At 48.3% G+C, this 27,752-nt stretch overlaps 2 protein-coding genes and 1 non-coding gene across 11 annotated transcripts in view; 1 reads left to right on the forward strand and 2 right to left on the reverse strand.

Annotated features, from left to right (window-relative positions):
- The first annotated feature begins 6,996 nt into the window (after positions 1-6,996).
- Positions 6,997-23,070, forward strand: Etv4 (ETS variant transcription factor 4). Of its 9 annotated transcripts, none has more exons than XM_021728313.3 (13): positions 6,997-7,218; positions 7,761-7,871; positions 8,060-8,153; positions 8,393-8,440; positions 15,767-15,820; positions 17,295-17,421; positions 17,899-18,066; positions 18,287-18,552; positions 20,404-20,478; positions 20,620-20,688; positions 20,900-21,072; positions 21,839-21,940; positions 22,192-23,070. In XM_021728313.3, the coding sequence occupies exons 2-13, from the start codon at positions 7,812-7,814 to the stop codon at positions 22,414-22,416; spliced, it is 1,461 nt and encodes a 486-aa protein (XP_021583988.1). In that variant the 5' UTR covers positions 6,997-7,218; positions 7,761-7,811; the 3' UTR covers positions 22,417-23,070. The 9 variants fall into 9 exon arrangements, with proteins under 9 accessions (XP_021583988.1, XP_021583989.1, XP_021583990.1 ...); XM_021728314.3 differs by having other exon boundaries at positions 20,404-20,463; XM_078041025.1 differs by lacking the exon at positions 6,997-7,218 and adding an exon at positions 7,423-7,558.
- On the reverse strand, positions 18,751-18,824 carry Trnae-cuc (transfer RNA glutamic acid (anticodon CUC)). Its single transcript has one exon. It is a non-coding gene; the product is annotated as a tRNA-Glu (tRNA).
- Positions 23,071-24,068: 998 nt separating the features above from the next.
- The window catches only part of Dhx8 (DEAH-box helicase 8), a 36,810-nt gene continuing 33,126 nt past the window's right edge, over positions 24,069-27,752 (reverse strand). The window contains exon 23 of the mRNA XM_005328081.5: positions 24,069-26,805. Within this exon, the coding sequence (XP_005328138.2) occupies positions 26,586-26,805 (220 nt within the window). The 3' untranslated portion in view covers positions 24,069-26,585. The remainder of the gene's footprint in view (positions 26,806-27,752) is intronic.

Genomic DNA, 27,752 nt, shown 5'->3' on the forward strand with positions numbered 1-27,752 from the left:
GCTGGGGACAGGTAGTGAGATAATATGTCTGAAAAGATTTAGGAAAACAATGAAGTGTCAAGCTCCTGTGCACACATCGTGTTTTGGAATCTCAAATTGGGATTCAGAATGCCTCCTCCCCATCTGGTTAGGTATTGTGTCCTCTCAGCACGTGTCCCCTTCCTTTCTGCACCTTCTCCTCCACCCAGGTCCCCATAGACCAGAAGCATCATTTTCTGGGCTCTGTGGCCCCAGACTGTGAATTAACAACTGTAATTGTACATTTGGGATTGCCAGCAGGATACATGAGAATGAACAGAAGAAATAAATCTATAAGAGCAGCTCCCTAAGTTGCAGGAATGCCCCAAGCCTCCAGAGCAGCCAGGGGCTAGAATGATAGAAAATAGAGTTTTGTTTTGTTGTTGTTGTTTTTGGAGGTTGAGGGAAGCTCAGAAATAAAACAAGGAATCCCCCATCAACAATGCCATTTCCCCCCAAAAAATGTCAGGAAGAGTCAAGTCCCCAGGCTTCTGCCAGCCCTAGGGTTCCTTGTCCCTGCCTGAGCAAGCTGGGTGTCCACTAGGTTGCCCATTATTTCTGATGACAAGAGCAAATATAGACACTCTCGCAGAGCTGAGGAGAGACTAAGTGGAATAAATGACATTTAATCTTTAAAGAGAGAAATTGCCTTCCTCACAGAGCCCCGCCCAGCAGGAGCTGCAGCCCTTCATAATTCAAGTCCGCACTTAATTAAAAAGGGGAGCATCCTGGACTCTGCCCAACTGGCTCAGATTCCATTCTAATTCTTCAAACTGTTGACATTTGTCCGTTTGTCTCTCTTGGACAGAAAGGGGAAAAAAAATCAAAAGGAAGAAATTCTTATATCCTGCAGCTTTCAGAGAAGGCCTGTGTTTAAGCTGTGGTGCTTTTTCTAGAAGCAGTGAGGGCTGAAATCTAACAGGGAGAGACCCAACAGGACAAAAAAAAGGCTTTGCATTTTCAGGAGAGTCCTGAGCTACTGCAGGCAGAAAATGTGAAATGCTTAAGTCACCAGCACCTTCTAAAAATAAAAACTGCTTTCTGTAGGGAACTCTTGGTCTCTGGCCTCCAGGAGTTAGGCTCAACCTTTCTTCTTGAGATAATATTACAAATGAAACCAGGACATATTTATTCAGCCTTGTTTTAAAATATATTTAAAGATGTGTACCACATTAGGTTTTTAACAAGTTTCAATTATAGCTCCCCAAAAGGTTTCAGCTCTCCCCCTCCCCCAGAGAAAAGAATCCTAAAATCAGCCCTTTCCAGGGATTGGCTTGGTCCCACAGAAGTCATTGTGGGGACTAGGGATATAGCTCAGTTGGTAGAGTGCTTACGTCGCATGCACAAATCCCTGGGTTCAATCCCCAGCACCACTGGGGGGGGGAAAAATAGAAGTCATTGTGTTCATAACTATACTCCTGGGAATGTCACTACTGTCACGCACAGATGGAGGGCTCTCTCAAGGGAACCAGAACCTCCAATCTCAGATTGCTGACTGTCAGGAAGATCCCTCAAGAGTCCAGCTCCCAAAGCTCTTGGGTACACCCAACCTCTACCCTGCCCAAGGGAAAGAGAATCCTCATCCATTTTGTTTTCTTTTGTTTTTGGTACTGGGTATTGAAGCCAGGGGCGTTTTACCACCAAACTATATCCTTAGCTTTTTTATTAATTTATTTATTTTATTTTTATTATTTATTTTTTTGGGGGGATATTGGGGATTGCACACAGGGGCACTCAACCAGCCACATCCCGAGCTCTGTTTTGTATTTTATTTAGAGACAGGATCTCACTGAGTTGCTCAGCACCTCACTTTTGCTGAGGCTGGCTTTGATCCTCCAGTCTCAGCCTCCTGAATTGCTGGGATTACAGGTATGCACCAACATGCCTGGCCATCCTTAGCCTTAAAAAAAAAAAAAAAAAAAAAAACCTAGGGGGCACTTAACTACTGAACCACATCTCCAGCCCTTTTTTGTATTTTATTTAGAGAGGGTCTCCCTGAGTTGCTTATGACCTCAGTAAATTGCTGAGGCTGGCTTTGAACTTTCAATCTCCTTGCCTCAGGCTCCTGAGCTGCTAGAATTACACTACAACCAGCAATTTTTTTTTTTTTTTGACAGGGTCTCCCTAAATTGCTTAGGATATCACTAAGTTGCTGAGGCTAAACTTGAATTTTTTTTAAAATATTTTATTTACATTTTAGTTTTCAGCAAAGACAACATCTTTGTTTGTATGTGGTGCTGAGGATCGAACCTGGGCCACACCCATACCAGGGGAGCACGCTACCGCGCTACTGCTTGAGCCATGTCCCCAGCCCCATAGCCTTGAAATTTTGATCCTCCTGCCTCAACCTTTTGAGTACCTGGGATTATAGTACAGCACCCAGCTGAGAGTCCTCATCTTTAGGAATTTCATCCAGAGATTGCTCTCCTCTACCAGAGTGCCCCCAGCTTTACCTATATTCTGTGGCTCAATATGGTCCCTGATGGTGGACTGGAGGGAGGGCCCTCTGTTCTGTGAGGTCTCAAGAGATCTCTGGCTAAGTGGAAGGTGAACAAGGAAAGCAATTTCTTTACCTCCCTCCCAAGAGCATTCTCCCATAGCAGTACTTTTCCCATAATGTTTAAGGCAATATATGTTGGCAAGATATGTATAAAGGTATTTGTGCTAGAAGATACTAGGAGAGTGATGTCTAGCCTGAAAGATGGGGTGGTGGATTATAGATATACTCTGAGATGACCTGAGAAGAACCTATGAAACTTTTGTTCAGAAAAAATGAAACACACACACACACACACACACACACACACACACACACACAGTAATATAAAATTAGTTTCAGAGCATGCACATCCCAAGTTCAGAACCTCTGTATTTTAGAGGACTTTAGAGGGTACAATATAAAAGTGAAACTGGGATATTAAGAAAAGGACAAAAGGAAGTTGGAGAGTTACTTTTTTTTTTATGGTTCTGACCCACTGACCCATGGGAAGGATCTAAGCCTCCTCAAGCCCCACCATCAGACCCTACTGTCTAGTTCACCCCCCTCATGACAGCTTCAGTATGGGAGATACAAAAGGGACATTGGACCCAACTGAACCCTGTTTACTCATCCAACTCCACTAGTTGTCTCCCTGAGTTACCTTCTGAATTCTACCCTTTAAGACTCTGAGACTGGAGGGGAGTGAAAGGAGGGGAGGAAGCATGGGGAGAGAAAGGATAATAGAATGAATATGACATTATTAGCCTGTTTACATATATGATTACATGACCAATGTGATTTTACACCATATACAACCAGAAGAATGAGAAGTATACTCCATGTTATGTATGATGTGACAAAATGCATTCTACTGTAATGGATAACTAATTAGAACAACAACAAAAAAGACTGAGACTCTCTGCTTTTCCAGACCCTGAGGAAGCAGCTCCTGAATATATATTTCCATCCCATCCCCACTTACAGGATGGACAGATCACCACAGAATGTCCCCAGGTAACGCAACACAGAGAACCAAATCCAGCCCTCCGTCATTCATTCTCTATACCTGACTGGGGACAGACTGCTTCTCTGATGGCTCCTAAGGCACTTTATTGTCTGATCCAAATGCCTGAAGGGGCTGGCTGGCTGCCGTTCCTCCTCCTCCTCCTCCTCCTCCTCCTTCTTTTCTCCTCCTCCTCCTCCTCCTCTTTTTCTCCTCCTCCTCCTCCTCCTCCTCCTCCTCCTCCTCCTCCTCCTCCTTCTTCTTGAGGGATTGAACCCATGAGTGCTCTCTCCCTGAGATACATTCCCAGCATTTTATATTTAATTTTGAGACAGGGTTCTTGCCAAGTTTCTGAGGCTGGACTTGAATTTGCAATCCTCCTACCTCCAAAGTACCTGGGATTACAAACAGGCTTCACAGACCTGGCTACCTCTCCCTTCTCATTCCGTACTCTGATACTTCAGCTCTGGAGCAAGCCACAGGCTGTTTTTGTGTGGACATTTGTCTATGTAAAGCCCACATTTACATTTTATAACAGATTGTAGGAGAAACAAATCAAAGCCCAACCCCCAATCTATTAGAGGGACTCCTGTGTGACTCCTGCCAGAGGTAGGCTGGAGAGAGTCAGGGGGCGTTTTGGGGTCCAGGAGGGAACTGTGAACACCCTGCATCTAGGTGTATCCATGTGTGGGCTTGAGTTCAGCGTGTCCTTTATCTGGTCTGCTGCGTGCCTAAGCTTCTGTTTGGGGTAGGGGTGGGGTGGTCCTCAGTCTATTGTGTGGGCCTAGGGGTGTGTGTTTGTGGGGTCTCTGTCTACTCATTTGTAAAATGAGGATGGCAATCAGCCTCACAGGATCACTGGAGGGCTGTGAGTTAGTGCAGGTCTTGAACTTACGGCACCGCATGGCGTTTAAGGCTTCCTGGGTAAATGTCAGTCACTGTGATGTGATTCCCAGCAGAAGCCTCAAGCCTCTGTATTCCTTCCTTTACCCAACTATCTTGGGCCAAGGAAGAGACCTGAATGCTCCCCTTGGAGAGGTCACGGCTCCAAGCCTGGGTGTTGAACCTGCAGTTATATTCTCTCACTCTATGTGCATGCTAAGCCAAAGCCTAGCAAGGAAGGCCTTCAGTCTCTGCCAGGCCTGGGGAGAATGGGGAATGTTGGGGGGGGGAGGGGGAGGAAGACACTTACTCTCCAGGGAACCCCGGGGGGGCCCTCCAGAGAAATGAAAGAACTCAAAAATCAGAGGGGCACCCCTAAAGAGGTCCCAACTGGGATACCCAGTTCCCACTCAGGGAGTCACTGAAATCTCCATTGTCATGGAGACCACATTAGAACTGATTTTCTGGAAGAATCCTCCCCCACTTCTCTTGGCCTCAGAACTAACTACTCCCTAAACTTGTTCCAGCCCCAAACTGGGATTTGCTTGGGCTTGTCTCTCTAGCCTTGGGAAGGGTTCCTGCTAAGCTCCATTAGTTTGGTCTTAATTGTACATATTCACCAAACAAGCATTTCATGCAAACCGCATGAATACAAAGAAAGGTCAGGGAAGACTTAAGAAACAAATGAGCTCTCCTCTCCTCCAGGCCCTGGAGAACTCTCCAATACAGGGATGTCTGCACCATGAAGCAGAAAAGAAGACAGCCACACCACAGTGATAGGTGAGAATGCTCACAGAACTGACCCAGGCTGTCTTGGAAGGCTTATTGGAGAGAGCTTATTGGAGGGGAGGAACATTCATGGGCCTTAAAGAACATTTCAGCAGAGAAGGGGAATTTATTTTTATATGCCCAAGGTGATCTTATGGAATGAGCTGTAAAAGGGTGCCAGAGGTTTTATATTCTAGTTTCAGTTTTGATCCAGATGGGCTGGAAGAGCTTGCATGTATTATTTCTCACCCCGACATAGGGGTGCAAGCCTGTAACCCCAGGGATTCGGGAGGATGAGGCAGGAAGATCACAGGTTTGAGGCTAGCTTCAGCAATTTAGTAAGAGACCCTCAGCAATTTAGAATGATCCTGTCTCAAAATAATATTTTTTTTAAAAAGCAAGAAAGTAATAAAAGGAGTGGAGATGTAATTCAGTGGTAAAACATCCCTGTGTTCAATCCCCAGTACAAAAAAAAAAAAAAAATAGAAATCCTTCCTGGACCTCACTGCCTCAGCTGTAAAGCTGAAGAGCAGTCCTTAGTGGTCTGGGGTTTGGATAGTCTCTTGTGTTAAATCACAAGCCAGGAGCTGGGGTTGTGGCTAAGTGGTACAGCACTCACCTAGCATGTGCAAGGCCCTGGGTTCAATCCTCAGCACCATACAAAAATAAATAAATAAATAAAAATAAAGGTATTGTGTCCAACTACAACTAAAAAATAAATATTAAAAATTAAATAAATCACAAACCGGTGAGGAAGCAATATCAGACATTTCTATGCACTATCTCAAAGTAGTGCATTGACTAAAGACCTAGAGAATGTCTCAGAAAGCCTTGGGAGGCTTCATGTTCTGTGTGTACCAATGGCTGTACCTGGAGCAACCTAGCACAGTCTCTGACACAATAAATATTTATTGAATGGAGTGATGAACAAAGGACGTGACAGAGACTATTACCAGATCTTATTGGTCAAAATTGAGACCTAACATGCCCCTAAGTCATCAGATCATTTGGGGCCTTTGCTCCCCAGTAGCCCATGCTTGCTTTCAGGTAAGAGAGAAGAAAGATGTCTAAGAGGAAATTATGTTTTCAGACATCAACTATCCTGAGCCTTTGGTTTTTACAGTAATGAAAGTAGGTCACAAAGCAGCTCTGCAAAGTACAGACCCTTGAGGAAAACCCTGGATTCGATGCCAATTTACATTCATTGAGCACCTACTGCAATCCATTGTTGAAACATGGCTTAATTCATTAAATCATGGTCTCACAGGGCTTCAATGGAGAGCGTGAGGGTGGGAGCGTTGAGGCTGTAAACACTTGCGGTACTGACTGACCTAAGTACCTCTCTGAGCTTTCAATATATGTGAAATGGAACCAATAAATACGCTACAACAGCTTATGTTAACGAAATGATCACGTGGAAGCAAAGTGCTTCATAAATGCTAGTTATTATTGTTCCTTCGGGCACACAAGGCTCTCGCCTCCCCCACAGGGTACATACACCGACGGGTTCACAATCTCACGTATACGCAGATGCATAGAGACGTTGCCGACGCCAGCCGGAGAAGCTCGCGGGCGCCTAAAACCCCAGCTCAACGCAGAGCCCCATAGAGAAGCTACTGGATCCTGGGCTTCCCTCCTTTCTCTCAGTTCTTTATGAATGAACTCCGGCCGCGAGGAGTTTTTTTATTTTTTTATTTTTTTTTATGAATGGGAGCCCAGGACGTGAATGAAACCGGGAGCCAGCCCCTGTATTCTGATTGGTTACCACGGCTGGGAAACTCCGCCCCCCTGCTACGCTGGGCGAGTCTCGGGATTGGCGGGCGTGCCCGACCCTAGGGTTTCATTCACAAAAGTCAATGAAACAAAGGGAACGGGCTGGGGGGGAGAGAACCAGGGCCGAGGCAAGGGAAATGCACCAATCAGCTGCTCCCCCGGGCTCACAACTGTCTGCGGCGCCCGGAAAACAAGCCGGTGCGCAGGGGACCTGGGGCAGGGGCCGCCTCGCTCCGGCTTAGCCCCGCGGCCCTCGGTGTGGTCCCTGGCTCCAGCACCGACGCCCCGGCCTCAGGTGAGGCTGCAGGAGAGGGAGGATGGAAGGGAGTGTGTCTGTGATTCCCCTCTTGGCCTCCAACACACCGAGCTCATCTCACCGCCCGCCTCCGCAGATTCCAGGGACTCTGGGTGGGAGGCGCTGGGATTCAGAGTTGGAGGGGGCGCCGGAGTTGTGGGTGTGCGAATGGTGTGCGCTTTGCTTGCTCCGTAGCGCGCGCCCGCGCGCTCCCGCGTACACACACACACACACACACACACACACACACACACACACACACACACAGAGTCTTATGTAACCGAGTTCGGGCAGAGCAGGGCTGCAGAAAGCAGAAACAGATCCCGGCTCCCGGGAGCAGGTGGGACCTCCTTTGGCGGGAGGGGAGTGGTGACTGCTCACGGCCCAGCAGCCAGAAACCTCCACTTCGTCCCAGTGAGTCGGAGAAGTTTCACCATTGGACCCTGAGCCTTGGGAATGTCCCTTCCCCGTCACCCTGACCCCCTCTCACTGTAGCTCTCCCAGGACCTTGTGCGAATACAGCCTCCTCCCTCCCTCCCCAGGTCTCTTCCCCCGCGCGGGGCCCCGGCCGTGTAGCCGGAGGGAGCGGCCGGATGGAGCGGAGGATGAAAGGCGGATACTTGGACCAGCAAGTGCCCTACACCTTCTGCAGCGTGAGCGCCGCGCCGGCCTCCACGCCCGCCCCCTCCCTGCACCCCGCCCCTGCTAGCCCCACAGCCTCCTCCGGGCGGTCCCTGCGGGGTCCTGGGTGGCCCGGTCCCTGAGTCACCCTGGGACCCCAACCCCGCCACCGGGGTAGGCGCCTCAGGGTGACTTGGGAGTACTCTCCCCCTTCTCGCAGAAATCGCCCGGAAATGGGAGCTTGCGCGAAGCGCTGATGATCCCGCAGGGGAAGCTCATGGACCCGGGCTCCCTGCCGCCTCCCGACTCTGAAGGTAAAGAGCCTGAGAGATAAACTGCGACCCTTTCCCCACTCCCCACACCCACATACCAAGGACTGATCCTGGAAATACCCCACACCCCATTTTCCAAAAAGACTCTCCCTCTAAGGGACTCTGTTCATTTTTCTCAGCCCCTACCCCCAAGGTGGAGGGGGGACACTGCGGTAACTAAGGGTTCCTTTTCTCTCACCATTTCCTCCACCTCACCACCAATTTCATTATTCATCCTTCAGATCTCTTCCAGGATCTAAGTCACTTCCAGGAGACATGGCTTGCTGAAGGTGAGTAGTTTCTTGGCCTTTTCTATTATTGGGGGGACAGGCGGCGGGGTGGAGGTGCTAGCAGTCCCATCTAACCTACTTCCTCTGTCTCCTGTCCTTATTCAAGGAGTTCTCCAAGACCCCTTCCCCAAGTCCCTGGCCACTCCGCTCTCCCCAGAGCCCAGTGTGGACACTTATATTGATATTTATTTTCTCTGCCCTAAGCCAGGCTTGTGTAACTAGGACCAGGGATGAATCAGACCATTGTGTGGGGTATTTGCTTATTTGAATGGAACTTGGCTCCAGGCCCATTTTCCTGGTTGAAATTTTCATTTGCAAAGTTTGTTTGGCAGGAACCACCAGGCCTAGGTGCATGTTGGGGTGTTGGAGGGGGTCAGCGAGGGACAGTAGGATGAGAAGAAGCAATTAATTTGTTACCTATCTTTGGGAGTTGCCAAAACATTGATCCTTATCCCTTTGGTTTCTCTTCCAAACTCCTAGGGCCAATTTACTGTCTAAGCCAAAAAAAAAAAAAAAAAAGTTTCAATAATTCTTTTCTCTGCACTTTGGCAAAGAGGATCTGAGGCTGACTCCCCAAATAGCCTTGATTGTATTTTTAATGACAAGGGTCTTTGCCTCCTGGATGTCTCCACCCCCAGGCAAATTCCCCCCTTCCTGTATGCTGGGGGGTTAGTTACAAGCTGGCCAGGATGGGGTCAGTGGCTGGGCCTCCTCTGGGTGGGGTAGTGTGTTCTGGTTGGATTCTTTGGTGTGTTTTGGTGGGGCCTGAGGGTGTCACTGGTGGGGTTGCAGGTGGGAGATGTCATGGTGGTTTAGAAAGGCTGAGAAGGGTTAACACTCCCATCTTGGTTAACACTCTTTTTATTTTAACACTCAGAAAACCAAGATATCAAAAACACTGGAATCCCTTTTTGAGGTTTTTTTTTTCCCCCTCTTCCTTAGGATCTCTACATTTCTCTACCCTGGGTATCCTTCTTTGGAAATTGTTTGAACTTAAACCCAATTCCCCCAGAATCCTCCAAAGAAGGTTGGGGTAGAAAGAAAAGACCTCCGGCTCTATCTGTAGAGGGGAGACTAGGTCTGTCTTGGCGATTATGTTATCTCAAAAATATATATGTTGCCGGAATGACTATTTAGCATAGACCATGTCCTCAAGACATTCTGTGGGATTAAGGCTCACTGGATGTGTGGGTGCTGGAGGAATCTGGGTTCTGGGGTCTTGTGTGCATCTTCTCCGACTTTGCATCTCCTGTGTGGCCAGCTCCCAGTTATAGGCAGAGCTTTGCCAGGGTTAGCTCCCCCCCTCCAGGTTCCGGAGCTGGGCTGGAGCTAAAGAACGCGGAGGTGTCAGTTTCCACAGACTCTCAAACACTTCCTTTCCCAGAGCCTGATTTCAGTCTGACTTCCCATGCTCCTTCCCTTGTCTGTCAGCTGAGGGTCCTGACAGTGGGCAGCTCCAGGACTGTGAGCTAGGGGTGGACTCGGAGGTTGGCATTTTGGCAGCAGTTGGTCCATTTGTGCCTGGATTTGGGATGGAAGGGGGAGGAAAAATGTTCTCATCTCTCAACCTTGGAAGCCCCACCCCTTTGTGGTAGGTCTAGAGATGGTGCGTGTATCTATCTGCATGTGTCAATATGACAGTGTGCATGTGTGTTTGTGTGTGTGCTCGCGTGCTTGTGTGTGTGTGTGTGTGTGTGTTACATGCTGCTGCCTTAGCAGTCCCTGTACATTTAAATCCAGTGGGTGTGGAGGTGGGGGTGGGGAATGCAAGGCGGAGGGGGAGCTGGGATCTCCTTGGTTCCCTCTCCTTCCTTCTGAGGGAGCAGCTCAGGTTCCCAGCTGGCGATGGATGGCCAGGCCTGAGGGGGGGATGCTGAGGCCACTTGCTTCTTCTCATTCTCTCTGCGGAGACAGATGCAGCTGCCGGGGCCCTGTCCCCCTGCACCATCCCAGCACCACCCCAGCCTCCTCTCCTGCCTCTTCCCACCAGGTCAGTGTCCCCTGCAGCCCAGGGGGAACTTTGGGGTGGCAGGGAGGGACTATTTCCTTTGGAAACTTGCCAGTGGTGGGGTACATCAGGAGAAATGGGTGCCAGAACCCAACAACCCCCCATCCCTCAGCTTGGTTTCTTCCTAGAGACTCAATTTGGAGAGAAGCAGCGGATCCTTGTAGTGTGGGTGGGGCTGTGGTGAACTGGGTGATGACCAGGTTGACCTGAGCAGGTATAGAAAGATATTAATGGGGTTGCCAGTTCTACATCTGATATCCGGACATTGGGGATGAGCATTGGTGAGACTCTTTAGAGGCAGCTTAGATATCTTTGGGGTTGGGATTTTCTTAGACAGAAGGGGATGAAGTGAGGCTAGGAAGATGTGTCTTGATTTCTGGAGAAATCTATTGAGATGCTGGAGAAAGAATCAGGCTGTCACAGGGAAATCCAGGCTCAGGCAGGCTGAGCCCAAGATGCATTTGGTTATGGTGAAAGATGTGCTGGTTCTAGTCCTGGGTTCCTTTCTGGCTTGTCAGGAATCTTTAGGAACCCTTGGGAACAATGACTTTGTGGTGTATTTGGTAGCATGAAACATTGACTCTGAGCCACGTATATCCTTTGTATGAGGCTGGGGTCTGTGAATTCCCAGAAGCCTTGGGATAGGTTCCAGGGGTCCTTCATTCCTCTGATAATGCGTGTAAAATTTTCAGGCGTGCACCATATACAACGGTATATGTATTTTTCTAAGAAGAAAACAATCTCTAGCTTTTAATCAGATTCTAAAGGGATGGATCTGCGCTTGCTTTTCACAAAAATCATTACTCCTGACCCCTCTTCCAAGGGCTCCCATCCCCTTGCCCTTTGGCTTCTTCCCACCTCATCTGTAAGTCCCAAAAGAGACCCCATGTGTGAAGGGTGTACGAGGAGGACGTGTTTCACCCCTGGGTTGCCATGTTGTTGCAAGAGCAAAGTACAGCAATTGGGGTGTGTGCGTCCCCTAATGTGCAAGTCTGTGGGCCTGCATGCAGGCGCCTCAGCATGTCTGTGGGGAGAGATGAGGTTAACCCCCTCCTCAGTCTTCCCTAGCTCAATGCCTCCTTCACCATCTTTTTTCCTCCTCCCCTTCCAGAACTCTTCTGGAGACAAATGTCCCCTCCAAAGATAGAGAACTGGTTCCTTCCAGTATCAAGGCTGCCAGGGTGGGGGCAGGGTGAGGGTGAGAGCTGAAGCCAGTGGCGACACAATGGAGCAGAAGCTCCAGAGAATGCAAGTCTAGCCCTTTCACCCTAAGACTGACTCCTGGGAAGGTGACGGGCATCCATGTGTAGATAGCTGGGTAATGTCTATGGTGGGCTTCACTGCTTAGCTATTTTAACTTCCTAATTTTTTGGAGCCCCTTTTGGGAGGCTCTCAAGTCCTTCTGTTACTGATTCCCTGTTGGAAGGACAGCCCCTAAAAATCTCTTTCTCTGTCTTTCTCTATCTGGGCATATTGCTGGTTTGACCCCTTTCCTTCCCCCTTCTTAATCATCTGCATGACCCCAGGCAGATCATCCCCACCTTACTGCCAAGATGGAACTGGGACAGACCCTGGCACACTGGCTCAATAGCCAGAATTCAGCCAAGTCAACAAGTAAATAGGGTGGTGTTTAAAAAAGAAAGAAAGAAAAATAAGTAGAGTGGTATTCACTCAGGACCAAACCTGGTAATTAAAAATTCTCCTGCTCTCCAGGAACGCAAGGCTCTGCTGCCGTTCCTATTTCTATCCTTGTTGATGGTGTCTGGGTGACTGAGGGTTCTGATCTACCCTTTTGGGAGAAGGCCAGTGCCTGGGAGGAGGGGCTAATCAGGGACTGGGTTCACTCCTGGCTCTGGGGAGAGAATGGCCACACCTTTTTTGGGGTGGGAGCTGTATGCTGGGGGAAGCCTCCTCTGGGGGGTTCTGGTTCAGATTTTTGGCTTGAGGCAAGATGACCTCCAGGGCTCTGTGCTCTCTAGCTCAGTGACGTCATCAGGAGATGCCCCTAGCCCATTACCTCAGTGGAAACTGACCGTTAATGAGGCCCCATGAGGGGCCTAGACTACGTCAGCCACCCCAAAGTTCTGTACTTCCCTTGCCCTTGGGACTAAGTAGCAAAGAGGGAATGTTGCTCCCCCTTCCTGACACCTTTGGGGTATGGCCTATGAAGGGACAAGGGATGAACTTATACCTTGAGCAGCTGAGCAGTTCTGCAACCTTTCCTTTATTCCTGTGCTTTCCAAATGAGTTTATCCTTAAGTGTCACTAGGGTCGGTTGTTAAAAATGCAGGTTCCTGGCTGGGGATGTGGCTCAGTGGTAGAGTGCTTAGCATGCCCAAGGCCCTGGATTTAATCCCTAGCATCACCACACACACACACACACACACACATACACACAATGCCTGGGCTACCTTGTCCCATAGAAAGAGACTTTCCAGGGGAAAGGACTGGGAATCAGTGTATGGTAATAAAGCCCAGGAGATTCTTGAATCAGGCCAGTTGGGGAATGGCTGGCCACCTTTGTGCTATAGTTGGGCTCCTGAAAAGATGTGTGTGAACTGCTTGTTTACGCCAAGGTATTTCATGTCCTTCTGATTTATCTGATCACTTTAGGATTATATTATATTGACTACCACAAATTTTTCTTTAATTGATGTGACTCCTGATTCTTAAACTTCCTCACTACCATCTCTGTCAAGAAATCAACTATCTATAAAACTATATTTAAAAGCATTTGACCCCTCTGATACTTAAAGCAAAGTTGTGAAAGATCCTTCTGCCAAACAACTTACCACAGTTCTTTACAAATGTAAAAGACCTTGTAAAATGTGCTTTTGGGGACTGGCTCTGCATCTTGTGTCACTTGATGTGGGGAGAGGGGGAACCTCAGGGTGAGGGAAGGGCTGGCTTAGTTAGATCTCCTCCCTTTTTTTCCCCCCAACATTTATTTTTTAGTTTTAGATGGACACAATATCTTTATTTTATCCTTATGTGGTGCTGAGGATTGAACCCAGTACCTCATGCATGGTGGATGAGCACTCCACCACCACTGAGCCACAACCTTGTCCTTTCCTTCTTGTTCCTAGGCCCCAAATGCTGGCTTGTATGAGCCTGAGGAAAGGGGTCAGAGAATAAGGCTTTAGGTATCTGCTCTGAGCCAGACCCTTCTCTAGGTGCTGGAGAATCAGATGAACAAGACAGATGAAACCCTTGCCCTTGTGGAGTTTAACTTTCTGGTGGAGGAGATGGACAATAAATATGAACATTCATTAAGAAGATAAGTTTAGGGCCACAGATGTTGGAGAGAAATTCAAACAGATGTGAGCCAGGTGCAGTGGCACACACCTGTAATCAGGAAGCTGAGGCAGGAGGGATCACAAGTTCAAAGCCAGCCTCAGCAACTTAGCAAGGTCCTAAGCAACTTAGTGAGACCCTGTCTCTAAATAAATTTTTATAAAGGGGCTGGGTATGTGGCTCAGTGGTTAAGCATCCTTAGGTTCAGTTCCCAGTTAAAAAAAAAAAAAAAGTGATAGAAAGCCAGGAGGGATCACTTTGATTTGAGTGGTCAGACAGGCCTCTGAAGAGGTGTCAAAGTGAGTTGAGACCTTGATAGCCAGAAAATAAAAGCAGGCAAGGATCTGGGGAGGAGGGGTTGAGTTTAATAGGGTTGAAGGCTAAAGAGGAGACCAGAATGCTAAAGAGTGACAGGCAGGACCATGCTGGGCCTGGGAAGCCAAGAATAAGAGTTTGGATTTCATACTTTAAGCAAGAGAGAAAAAATAATTAGATTTTTTTTTTTTTTTTTGTAAAAAGCTCACTCTGGAGGCTGGGTTTGTGGCTCAGTGGTAGAACACTTGCCTAGCATGTGTGAGACACTATGTTCAATTCTCAGCACTGCATAAAAATAAATAAATAAAGATCCATCAACAACTAATAAAAATATTAAAAAAAAAAGATCACTCTGACAGCTGTGTAGAGAACATCAGGCTGTAGGAGGTGAGAGTGGGAGCAGAGAATTCCCAGAAGAGGGTGTGACTTGAAATCCAAGTCAGAAACTGTGGAGCCTTAACCTGGGGGACACTTGAAAGATGGGGGTGTTTGTGTACAGGTTGGGGATGTGGAGGTAGCCATCTCTAGCCATCTCCTTGTGCTCCTCACCAGCCATTCTGAACTCTGAGTTGTTTTATCCATCAGTTTCCACATTGTCCAATTTGAGAGCAATCTCCAGGGCATGAGAGTCCAGTCTTTTTGGGCTACAGGTTCCGTTGCTTCACCTTAGATCCAGTCACTTCCTGGACTATCAGAAAGTTCTTCTTGGTGTCTACCTTTCTTCCCCTTCCTGCTGTAATCCTTTTTTTTTTTTTTTTTCCCTTAAGAGAGAGCAAAAGTGGGCCAAAACACTGGGGTTCAGGGAGGTACTCCATTGTACATCCATCTGAGAAGCCCACTCCTGGAAAGGCCAGGATAAGAACTACAATTTAGAGTCCGGATGTGCCAGGATGAGCTGCTGTTCTATTTTTGTTTTCCTGACTATTTTCAAACCCAGCTCCACCCACCTGGCACTGTAGGAGTGCTTCTTAGACCTCCAGGCTTGGGAACCCTGCTCTCTCCAGTCTCCTCCTCTCCCATCCTCTGTCCTCTTTTCGCCTTTCTTGAACCTTCCTCTTTCCTCTTAGATCTCCTTTCCTGGGATTTAAAACTCTTGGGCGTCTCAAAATCATTTGGAACATTGTTTAAAATGCAGATTCCTGAGGGCTGAGACTATAGCTCAGTGGCAAAGCACTTGCCTAGCATTCGTGAGGTACTGGGTTCAATCCTCAACACCACATTAAAAAAAAAAAAACATATAAAATAAAGGCATTGTGTCCATCTACAAGTATTAAAAAAAATTAAAAATGCAGATTCCTGGACCCTTCCCATATTCTGAATCTCCCCATTTGATTCCAGATCCATAGGATCCCACTCCTTGTAACCCCTGCCCATCCCAGGTGGGACTCTGCTGTGGGCTCAGAGGGAGCTCTGAGGGGTAATCTCTGAAGGGCCGGCCTGTCTGCACTTAAGAAAAGTGAAGGGAATAAAGACAAAGCATCAAGGAAAAGATTGGAATCTGCTCAGACAGGTTCTTGGAACATCAGTCTTTCCTCCAGGGTCTTAGTGGAGCCTAGGGGTGGAGGTGGAGTTGCCTGCAGTCTAAGGAAGGCTGTTGTTCCCTCCAGGGCTGGTACTGATCTGCAGGGTTGCAATAATGGTTCTGCCAGGGGCTGCCACTTAGGGTTCCAATGTTGGACTCACCTCTGACTTCTGACCTCTCTCTGCAGCTCAGGTACCAGACAGTGATGAGCAGTTTGTTCCTGATTTCCATTCAGAAAACTGTGAGTAGAGGGCTTTGGGTGGAGGGAGTTGGGAAAGGGGGGCTGCAGGGGTTGGGGGGTTAGGAAATGAGTCATAGGAATATCACCTGAGACCAGTTTACTTTCTCCTAAAGAAAGGGTGAAGGTCAGGGCTCCCCATTCTTGGGTATGGACTCAAAGACCAAGGAAATAACTGGGAGATAAAGCCCTAGGTCCAAAAGTGGGGTTTGTCTCCCCCTAGCCATGTGACCTTGGAGCAGGATACTTTCTCTGTCTGATCCTGCATTTCTTTGTGTCTAAAGTGAGGGGCTCAGGCCTATTCAGTAGAACCCAGTTCTGTTGTTTTCTAAGGTTTTATACAATTCAGGTGATTTTGCCCCTCAGGAGACATTTTGCAATATAGACATTTTTTTTGTTTGGATGTTACTGGCATCTAGTGAATGGGTAGAGGCCAACAGTGCTTCTAGAAAAAAAAATTCTATGATGCTCAAGTCAGCCACCCACATAAATAAATAAACAAACAAACAAACAAATAAATAAATAAAATGTCCAGCCTCAATATCAATAATGCCACCATTGAAAAATGCTGCTTTGCCTGGTGCAGTGGCACATGCCTGTAATCCCAGTAACTCAGGAGGCAGGAGGATCACAAGTTCAAGGCCAGCCTCAGCAAATTAGCAAGGCTCTAAGAAAGTTAGTGAGATCCTGTCTCAAAATAAAAAATGAAAAGGGTGGGGATGTGGCTCAGTGGTTAAGCACCGCTGGGTAGTTCAATCACCAGTACAAAGAAAAATAACAACAAACAAAAAAAAAAAGAAAGAAAAACAGAAAAATGCTCCTTTAATGTCAGATACTTTGCTTCCAACTATCTTCACCAATGAAATGATACAGGGCGCAAAGAATGAAAAACAAGTAACAGAACCATTGATGACAGGGCCTTTGACTGGAGTGCAGTAAGCCAGGATGTCATGTACACTGGCAGCCAGGCCTGGTAGCTGGACTTAGGGAACCCAGTAAGGGCCATAGGAAAGGACAATGCTCTTCACAGATAATTAGGAGCATGTGTATGCTTTTCAGCTGACATTCAAGCGGGCTAATATCCAACCTTAACTAGAAAGATTCTTTATAGCACCAAATAAGAAAACATGTCCCTCCCTTGGAACTTTCCAGGGCACTCAGGAAAACCAAAGGCCCTAGGTCCAAGGTGCTCCTTCCTACAAAGGGTTTTCTGGGATGAGAGCTTGCATTTATTATGTTGACATTTTAGATAGTTTCTTTGGTTAATACTGGTCATTAGGCTGATGTCTAAAACTAGATATAATGAAAACAGCCAAAATGTTCAAGTGTCTACAGATCTTAGAAAATTGAGACCCAGAGAGGAGAGGAAGCTGTACCAGTGACCCAGCTAGTCCTCAGAGAATAGGTGTTAGAAGCCCTGTCTGCCTCTTGTGTGACATACTCTGCCCTTGTTCTGCCCTCATCCCTACCTGTGCAGTAGCTTTCCATAGCCCCACCACCAGGATCAAGAAGGAGCCCCAGAGTCCCTGCACAGATCCGGCCCTGTCCTGCAGCAGAAAGCCGCCACTTCCCTACCACCATGGCGAGCAGTGCCTTTATTCCAGGTGAGTCCCATCATGGGCACGATGAAGGGTAGTCAAGGTGTCAGAAGGAGGGAGGAGCTCCAACTTGGGGTAGAGGGCTTCAGGGAAACTACCCGCCATGAACAGAGGCAGCAGTGGATGCAAGTGACAACAGAGGGGATTTCTTAGCTCCTGTAAGGAGCAGCCCAGATAAGGACTTCCTCTAAGTAGGCAGGAGGGACAATGCAAAGGATGGCTTCAGGGACATGTGTTAAGGCTAGGCAGACTACTTTCACTCAGAGGCCTACTGTGACAAAAACACATTTGCTCTGGACAGGGGAGAGGTGTTCTTAAGATTAGGCCTGTTTCAGAATTGAGAAGAGAAAGAATTCACTTAGGGCTGAGTCCCAGTCCCTTCTGCCCTACCTTTCCTTGTAATCCCTGTTATTTCACTTCCCTGCGAAGGATTCAAAGATGCTCACCCAGCTTCTCTTCCTTCTCATCCCGGTTTCCCCTTAGCTCCAGTGCCTATGACCCCCCCAGACAAGTCACCATCAAGTCCCCCACTCCTGGTGCCCCTGGACAATCGCCCCTGCAGCCCTTTCCCAGGGCAGAACAACGGAGTTTCCTGAGATCCTCTGGCACCTCCCAGCCCCACCCTGGCCATGGGTACCTCGGGGAGCATAGGTAAAGAGACAGATCCACTACACCTGGGGGCCCAGGCCTCACCAGTCTGTTCTCAATCCCTGAGCTCTCCATAGAGACTTGGCATGGGGGGAGAGAGGGAGGAAGGGATACTGAAGCAGGCCCTACTCTAGAGCTCACTGGTCAAGCCTGGGAGTGACAAGCTGGAGGAGGGATTAACATAAGATTCTCTTCTCTTTCTTCTCCATCCAACTACATCCAGCTCCATCTTCCAGCAGCCCCTGGATGTGTGCCACTCCTTCACATCTTCTCAGGGAGGGGGCCGGGAACCCCTCCCAGCCCCCTACCAACACCAGCTATCGGAGCCCTGCCCACCCTACCCCCAACAGAGCTTCAAGCAGGAATACCATGACCCTCTATATGAACAGGCGGGCCAGGCCATAGGCCAGGGTGGGGTCAGTGGGCACAGGTACCCAGGGGCGGGGGTGGTGATCAAACAGGAGCGGACAGACTTCACCTACGACTCAGGTAAGAGACTCTCCTGGGGGCTCAGAGGAGTTTTTCTGGGATTGCCAGGTGGGGTGGCATGTGCTCAATGAGTAGTTCAGTTAAGCTCGGGTGTCTCCACAAGGTTTTTCTATTAACTAGCTCATAAGTTCAACCCACTGATTCACTTTCTTCCCCCCCCCCCATGGATTCCAAAGAATTCTCTTTTTTTTTTCTTTTTTGTGGTGCTGGGGATTGAACCCAGGGCCTTGTGCATGAGAGGCAAATACTCTACCAACTGAGCTATATCCCCAGCCCAAGAATTGTCATTTTCCAGTCAGCAAACATTCAAATAAAAAGATAAGGGGTATACAGATCTTTGTCCTCAGGTAGCTTATAACAATAGGAGAGTTAAGGTATTTATTTCTATTTGGGTTTTAGTAATCTACTTAAAAAGTAAAGTACTGTATCTGGAACATGAGTGCAGAGTTGAGGATACAAAAGTTGAATAGAATGTGTCACCACTGGTCCCTATCTCCAGCAGAAGTTTAAAAATACAAAGTGAGAGAAACATGAACTAGAAACTAGTTAGGCTCTTAGTTTACCATAGGAATGAAGGGCTAATATATGGTTTCCACATCCCACCCCACCCCCCCAAAAGCTGGGTACCTGAAATAGGGACTGCTTTAAATTCTAGTTCCACCTGGCTGTTGACAGGAGTGAGATGTACTCAGCTATGTTCATAAATAGCTATAGTTCAAAGCCTCAACCACAGAGGGAAGACCATTCTCAAGAAGGGCACAGAAAACTGGCGTCTCTTCTTTCCTCCCGATTTCTGTACTAAATTGAAGTCTATCAGCAATTTTGCATTAGAAAAAGAAGTCCAGAGATTAGAGTAGGCGCAGAGCTGGCTAAGAGCTTTAGAACTTCCCTTTTCCTGGTACCCAGTCTTTCAGGGGCAGGGAGGTGAACCACAAACCCAGCAGCTGCCCGACTGAGAACCGGATGGGTGCTCTCGTCCTCAAACCCAGGGCACAGCCAGGCCTGGCTGTGAGGTAGTGGGAGGAGGAGGAGGGAGATGCTCTTGCGGCTGACCTTCAAAGGCTGTAGACCGGAGGGATCTTGTTACATGCCCTTGAACTCACGCCCCTCCCCCGTCAGCTTCCCTGAATGGAGTCAGGAATTCCATTCACAAAATGGAGGCTTGAATGAAGCCGCCCTCCCGCCTCCTCCCGGAGGTGTCGGGTTTCAGCCTCTCATTCATAGGTGGGAGTGGAGGGGGAGGGCGGGAAGGGGTTGGAACTGGAAAGGGTGGCTTTACACAGCGGGTTCCCGAGGTGGAGTGGGGAGGTTTCAATGCTAAGGAATGGAATTGAGTGCAAAGAGCTGTTAGACCTGAAATAGCAACCCAGTGCCCACCGCTGCTTCCCCAGATGCACGCACGCTCTGGCTCTCACGCACACGCACACGCACAGGCACAGGGCTGAGAACCTGACCTGTTGACCGGACGTTTGCCGGTTCCGAGGGAATCTTAGGCGTGGACACCGAACCCTTTCTCCCCCGGAGGTTCATCTCTCACTCCCCTCCTCCCCCTGAACTCACAGGAAACAGCTGCTCCCTGGAATCTTGGGCCTTGTGGAACAGCTTGCCTAGCCCCAGCTGCTGCCATCTATGCCCTCTGCCCCAGCCCTCAAGCTGAGGGGCTCAAGCCTCGTGCTCCCTCTGGGTGAACTTCCCCTGGGATTTGGTGGTGGGCAGGCAACTGGGAAAGGAACAGTCACCGGAAAGCAGGCTGGCAGGAAGAACTTGAAAGTGTGTAGGACTTCCTCCTCCCCTCTCCCTCCAGCAGCATCCCAGACACCTGTAACATCACCCTTTCTCCACCCCTCACAGATGTCCCTGGGTGTGCATCAATGTACCTCCACACTGAGGGCTTCTCCGCGGCCTCCCCAGGTGATGGGGCCATGGGTAAGGCAGCCCCTCCTTCCCCTGTCAAGCTCTCAAGTTGGGGGAGGGGGCTTTGTTGGGGGGAAGGTCTCCTTAGCCAGGAGTCCCTGTGGATTATCAGTAAACTGTTAGATCTCAGCAACTCCAAACTTCCTCCACAAGGCTATGGCTATGAGAAACCTCTGCGACCATTCCCAGATGATGTCTGCGTTGTCCCTGAGAAATATGAAGGTCAGAGTGATTTCTTGGGAGGGTCAGGGTCTTATCTACATCCCCTACTGGCTGTGTCCCTGAAGAAATCACATTACATTTCATCGATGCAAGTTGGGGGACAAATGGGAAAGGGTCTGGAGAGGCCCCTTGAGGAAACACCCTGGGAGAAGGGAGGAAGTTGGCTGGGGCACCAGAAGACACAAAGCCCCCCTATTTCTGCATTCTCCAGGAGACATCAAGCAGGAAGGAGTTGGGGCATTCCGAGAGGGGCCACCCTACCAGCGCCGGGGTGCCTTGCAGCTATGGCAGTTTCTGGTGGCCCTACTGGATGACCCAACGAATGCCCATTTCATTGCCTGGACAGGCCGGGGGATGGAGTTCAAACTAATTGAACCTGAGGAGGTGGGTATATCAGAGTGTCTCCACCCCTCCTTGCCAATGTCTTTGGAGCCTGGAGATAAGAGAATAGTGGCATGTGCCTTCACTATTACCCTCGTTCTACATGACCTGAGTTCTTGCCAAGCCTGAGTTTGTGAGCTGGTACTAGTTGTATGGCTGGCTTAACATTTGGCACCAAGAATATCAAGTTTTGCCTGGCACAATAGCACACACCTGTAATCCCATCAACTCAGGAGGTTGAGGCAGAAGAAATCACAAGTCTGGGGCCAGCCTGGGAAAATTAGCAAGACCCTGTTTCAAAAAATAAAAGAAGTCAGGAGGGCTGGGGATGTGGCTCAAGCGGTAGCGTGCTCACATGGCACGCGTGCAGCCTGGGTTCGATCCTCAGCACCACATACAAACAAAGATGTTGTGTCCGCCGAAAACTAAAAAATAAATATTAAAATTCTCTCTCTCAAATAAAAAAAAAAGAAGTCAGGAGTAGGGTTGGGGCTGTGGCTCAGTGGTAGCACACTTGCCTGGCATGTGTGAGGCACTGGGTTTGATTCTCAGCACCACATATATAAATAAATAAAATAAAGGTCTATCAACAACCAAAATTATATTAAAAAAAAAAAGTCAGGAGTATATCTGGGAGGTAGATTGACTCTGATTCAACTCCTAGTACACAAACAAAAAGAAAATTATCTCAATTGCTCTGACACCCCACACCCCCACTTTTTCTCTGAGATAGCATCTCCACCCTAAAACTTGTCTCTTTTGTCCTCAGGTCGCCAGGCTCTGGGGCATCCAGAAGAACCGGCCAGCCATGAATTACGACAAGCTGAGCCGCTCACTGCGATACTATTATGAGAAAGGCATCATGCAGAAGGTGGGGAAGAGGGCAGAGAGTCCAAAGACAAGGGGTAGGGGCAGTGACTGTGGGGAGGTGACAGCAAAGGGGCAAGGAGAGCATTTTTCAGCAAGTCTGTAAGAGGAGAAAGTGAACTTCTGAAGGGAATCTGCATGGGAGGGAAAGGTTCCCACACTTCTACCTGGACATGAAGAAGGGCTCTGTCCCCCAGTCCTATCTTGAGGTGGGGTATACCTCGACTGACTGACCTAGCTCCTCTCTCCCCTTAGGTGGCTGGTGAGCGATATGTATACAAATTTGTGTGTGAGCCTGAGGCCCTATTCTCTCTGGCCTTCCCGGACAATCAGCGTCCAGCTCTGAAAGCTGAATTTGACCGGCCAATCAGTGAAGAGGACACAGTCCCTTTGTCCCACTTGGATGAGAGCCCTGCCTACCTCCCAGAGCTGGCTGGCCCTGCCCAGCCCTTTGGCCCCAAGGGTGGCTACTCTTACTAGCCAACAACAACTTCTTCCATCAGGGGTGGGTGCTGCCCTGTGTACATATCAATGAATTTGGTGAAGGCCTCATTCTAAAACCCACAGATGTCTCTGGGGCAGACCCCTGCTATCCCATCAGTTGCCCTGTGGCCCATAGAGTTGCTCACCAGAGTCTTTGGGAAGCAAAAGTGGAAAAAGGGCAAATCTAAAGGTGGAATCTCAGAAGCTCCCCGCTGGGAGGGGGTCACGTCCATCCTCAGGAGTTCAGGTCAGCCTCTTCCTAAGTCCTACTTGGAGGCCTAAACCCTGTTTCCCTTCCCTACCAGAGAACAAGTGATTGTTCTGTTTCAGGGGACAGAGAAGGAACTTCCCAAATTTATCCTTGCAGGCTAGCCAGGAAGTTCACTTGAGCTCCCCAGTTCTTACATTGTGGGGAGGCAGAAGCCTAGACTCTACACTGTCCTAAGCTGTGGCCCTGGAGAACTTGGGATGCCCGTTCTTGGTGCTCTCCTCCCGTAGGCAGGAACCTGGGATGGGGATACTGGACAGAGGCAGGGAGGGATGGGTTCCAAGGGGCTCTTTGCCTCTCCTCTGCCTTTTCCTAGGCCCACCCAGGCTTGGGATTCCACCTCCACTTCATCTGCCAGACCTTAATAAAGGCCCCTACTATTAGTTCTGCTTGCTCTTTGCTGCCTTGGGCATGGACCTGGAAGAGAAAGATCTGGACTTGGGGCAGATAACTGAAGTTTGGGGCCTGTCCCTGACACTTAATTTCCTATGCTGATTTGGAAAAAAAGTAGTTCACTTCTGACTTTAGCTTTCCTCTGAAAAATGGGCTTCAAAATACCTGCTTTTTCCTCTCCCAGAATTATTATTCAAGGACCCAGAAACAACTGATAAGACATACTTTGTAATCTAGGTGGGGCCCCCTTGGCCACTGAAGCATGGTTCCTGCAACAGTATTTATGCCACTGGGGAAGGGGCAGGTGGGATCCTGAGCTGCAAGGCCTTCCCTCTGGGGACTTAGGCAAAGACAGATCTGCAGTTTCTGTGATCACAGTTGCTCCCATGACTGGACATACCCCAAATTGTATGTCCTGCCTCAACTCCAAATTGCTATTTTTGCTAGAATTGGAGATAAGTGTTGTCTGGAAAATGAACCAAAGGAGAAAGGCACCTAGGCAAGTGAGTCCTGGGGGAGGCTAGAGCAGGCCAGTGAAGGAGACCTATCTTCCAGGGACTGGGCAGTGGGAAACAGCAGATTCTCCTTGTCCAAATTTGGGAGAGACAAGAGTCCTGAGGGTGGGTAGAAAAGTAACACAGAAGCATGTGACTAAGGAGTTATGACAGGAGGAGTAGCTGAGATGGAGCAGGGTAGAATGGATGTTTCTAGAGCCAGCCCCTCTATCAAGAGCTTCCCAGGAAAGGGGCTGAGGTAAAACCAGGAGCCTCCTGTTCAATGAGAACTGCAGCTATGCTGAGGTGGGGCCAGCCCAGCACTACTAATGCCTGTGCTGCTTGTGCTGGCAGCTTCCAGCCCGCACAACTCAACAATGGAGTGCTAGCAGGAAGGGATGCCTCTCAACCACTACCCACAAATAAAAATTAGCATTTTTTCCTAGAAACACAAAACATCAATGTATTGAACAAGAAAATTAATTTTAAACCAGTTTAAAAATATACATTTAATTCCACATTAAAGCCAAGCTATCATGGTAGAAAGAAGGTATTAAAAATCAGGTAGAAACCCGGAGGGCTGATGCACTTCAGAGGATTTAGATGAGAAGCAGTTTTTAGAGACAGGTCTCCACTGGCTGAGACATTTTGTCTTCTGGACTGTTCATTAACAAGCTGCTCTTCAGAGCTTTGTTTAAATTCTTAAATGTGGAGGGGAACTGCTCCAATGAGATAGTGACAGCATCCACTGGGAGGAAATTCTTTGGGTTGCAGGAGGGACAGCCAAAATGTGCTCCAGACTGGATGAAGCAAACCCGGAGCAGCAGCAGAGCTTACCTGCATCCCATCAGGACAGCCCCACATACACAAACACAAGCTGAGACTCAGCACATGTGCAGGGCCAAGAAACTCTGAGCTAGGCTCCTGCTAAGTTGGGGTGAACTGTATACTTTAATGGCCAAGAAGATTCCAACTCTCTGCCTGAGACCCACATCCTCTCCTGGGCTGTCACTCAATCTTGGGAAATAATGGTTCAAGAAAGAGAAACAAGGATCCCAATGTGAGAGCAGTAGGCCAGCTCTACTTCTGAATCTAGACCAGAGTCCCCTTCACCCTTTGAGCAGCCTCAGCTCTGCTGTCAACATGGTCATTCTGATGGACAGTCAAAAGGTCAGACCCCTGCCTTACTGTAAAAGGAGAGAATTCTAGTTTAGAATTGATCAAAGTATACCCACACAGTTGGGCTCCTTCTTACAGAAGGTAGGATGACCAGCCCTGCCATTACTTACCCTTGGCCTGTTAACCATCCCTTTTCAATCTCAGCTTAAAACCCAGACCTCTCCTTAGGCACCAATAATGTCAGTGCCAGTAGGCACCTGGGATGGGCAGAGCCACAAGGCTCAGGAGTTGCTCCAGAATGGGAGATCTAGGCTAGAATTAAGACTGAGGAACTAACAATGGGCCCTGCTTCCCTTTAGGTTACATCTCGTTTCCTGCACTGTCTCTCCCATGAGGCCTTACAGGGTAACACATCATGCCCTGTTCCTTGATTACTGGCCTGGCCTCACTAAGAAGCACACTCCAACAGAACTGGGAGGTGCTCACTCAGCTTAATGAAGGGGCAGGGATCTGCAGTCAGCACCCTCCCTGGCCTATATTCTTCTCCCTTGAAATCTCTGTGAACTGTGCCTTTAGAGTGGTTTCTTTGCTGCCCAGTGACAACACACATTCCTTTATATTCCAGAACGTCATATAGTCTCGTTCAGTGTTTGACATACAATTCTGCAGTTCTCGTATTGACCTATTTTGGAATTTACTAAAACAGGGCTGTGGGAGACAGTGGGAGCAATGCCATGATACAGGATGTACCCAAGCTTCTCCACAAGCTCCACATCCTACCCCAGCAGGACCTGCCTGCTCCTCCTCCAGGTAAAAAGCATCCTGAGTTGCTGTGAGGGGCTCTAGGAAGTGGCCATTTCCCAAAACCACTAAGAACAAGCCCTGAGCACAGATGCTGGGCTCGGAGAGGTGGTATCTGTTTTCTGCTTGGGATGGGGGAGGAGAGGCTATAATCATAAAATCCCTTTGTTAAAGACCATCAAGGACCTCAGGGCAAAAAATAAAAACAAAATAAAATACAAGTTGTGTCAGTACTTGGCATGTTTCAAAAGGAAATGGGACACACTGTGCATTGTTTGAACATGGCAGGGGAGGGGGGGAGGGAGGGAGGGAGGAAAGGAGAGCCTTCTATGTTCAATATGTGGCATCTGTAACCACTCAGGCGCCAGATTCAAGTGCTTTGTGGAATGGATGTGGTTAATCACCAGGCCATCCACTGGCAAAGCTGGGCCAGGACCCATTCTGAAAAACAAGGCTGGAGGTCTGGGTTGTGCATTAGGTTCGAAAGAGACCCTGGGCTTTAATTCCAGGGTATTCTCCACCACATCCATCACAGATGCTAAATCTCCCTCACCCAGAACCCAGGCCAGTTTCTTAACCTTTCAGCTAAAAGAAACAATCACAGAAAACCTTATTTCCTTAAGAAAATAAATATTTCCAGAAGGTTAAGCCAGAGTACAGGAGCTGGGGAGGAGGCAGGCAGTGAGGTCGACACTGTAGATGAGCATTATGGCTCTCTCTTCTAGGGAGCATCAGCTGGGGCATCAGGGTCCTCTGTAGCTGTGGCATGTATCAGACATTCATTCACTCCCTTTTCCCATTTCAAGGCTGAACAAGTTGTCCCTTTCTCGAAGATGATGCATTGTGTGCTATGCTGAGTATAAGCCCCTGACTCTCTGGCCCAAGACTTGGGAGTGATGGGGGCTAGAGGATCCAGCCAACGGCAGACTTAAATCCTGGTTTCTATCTTACCACCAAGAAAGAAATGAAAGTCAAGTTTAGCAAATGCAGTCACAGGACAGCTGTACATTCAGGACCAGTTTTTCATCGGTAAGAGGAAGTCCAAGTCCTGGGCCACTGCTATAGAAGAGGCAAATAGACAAGCTTGCCTGTCAGCGCCGCCGGAAGGCCCGGGATATTCTCCAAGCATTGGGCTCCTCATAACGGTTGTACAATGGTTCAAGACGCTGCTGCTTCTTCTGCTTGCTTAGTTTGGTTGGGTCAGAGACCTTGAAGAAGGCTGGGGCAAACTCCACAAGCCACCGGGGATCAATAGTGGTGACCTCACGCATATACTCTTTCGTGGTCAGCACCAACTCATGGTACACCACCCTGCAGGCGACAGAGACAAGACTCAAGCCTAAGATTAGGCCTCCTTCGACAGCCAACCTGGTCAGCAGAGCTGGCATTTTGTCATGTTACCTCTCCTGCCTAACCCCCTAGAAGACTGCAGTCTGTTTATGACAGCCACAACCCAGTACTAGGAGCCTGTATTCCTCAAACACAAGTAAGATTACAGGATAATGTGTTATAGTTCTGGCTCTGGCCTGAACTAGTTAAGTACCTAGAACCTCTCATGTCTCTTCTCTAGATCTGTTCTTGCTCTGGAAAATGGAAGGGTGTTTTTCAGACTGTTTCCACAGAATTCTAGGGTCCTGAAGAGGCACCTTATAAACTACCATAAGGATGTGAAAGGCCAAGCAGGCAAGTCTCCAACTCTTTCTTTCTTCTACTGTGGTGGCACAGAATCACACCAATACCACATAGTATGTTTCTGCTTTTGTTTTTTATAATGGGAATTGAACCCAGGGGTGCTTTAGTACTCAGCTACATACCTAGCACTTTTTATTTTTTGAGATAGGGTCTTGTAAGTTGCTGAGGACCTCACTAAATTGTTGAGGCTGGTCTTGAACTTGCAATCCTCCTGCCTCAGCTCCTGAGTTGCTGGGATTACAGACATGCAATACTGTACTGGGCAGCATGGTGGTTTAAAATTAGTTTTGTAATAAAAGTCAAATTTTAATGGCCATACTACCAAAAGCATTATATAGATTTAATGTAATTCCTATTAAAATCCCAATGACATTCTTGATAGAAATAGAAAAAGCAATCATGAAATTTATTTGGAAAAAACAGGAGACCCAGAATAGCTAAAGCAATCCTTAGCAAGAAAAGTGAAGCAGGAGACATCACAATACCAGACCTTAAACTATACTACAGAGCTATACCAACAAAAACAGCATGGTATTGGCACCAAAACAGACTTGTAGACCAATGAT

The sequence above is a fragment of the Ictidomys tridecemlineatus genome, chromosome 3 (assembly GCF_052094955.1).
Source record: "Ictidomys tridecemlineatus isolate mIctTri1 chromosome 3, mIctTri1.hap1, whole genome shotgun sequence".
NCBI classification, from domain to species: Eukaryota; Metazoa; Chordata; class Mammalia; order Rodentia; family Sciuridae; genus Ictidomys; species Ictidomys tridecemlineatus.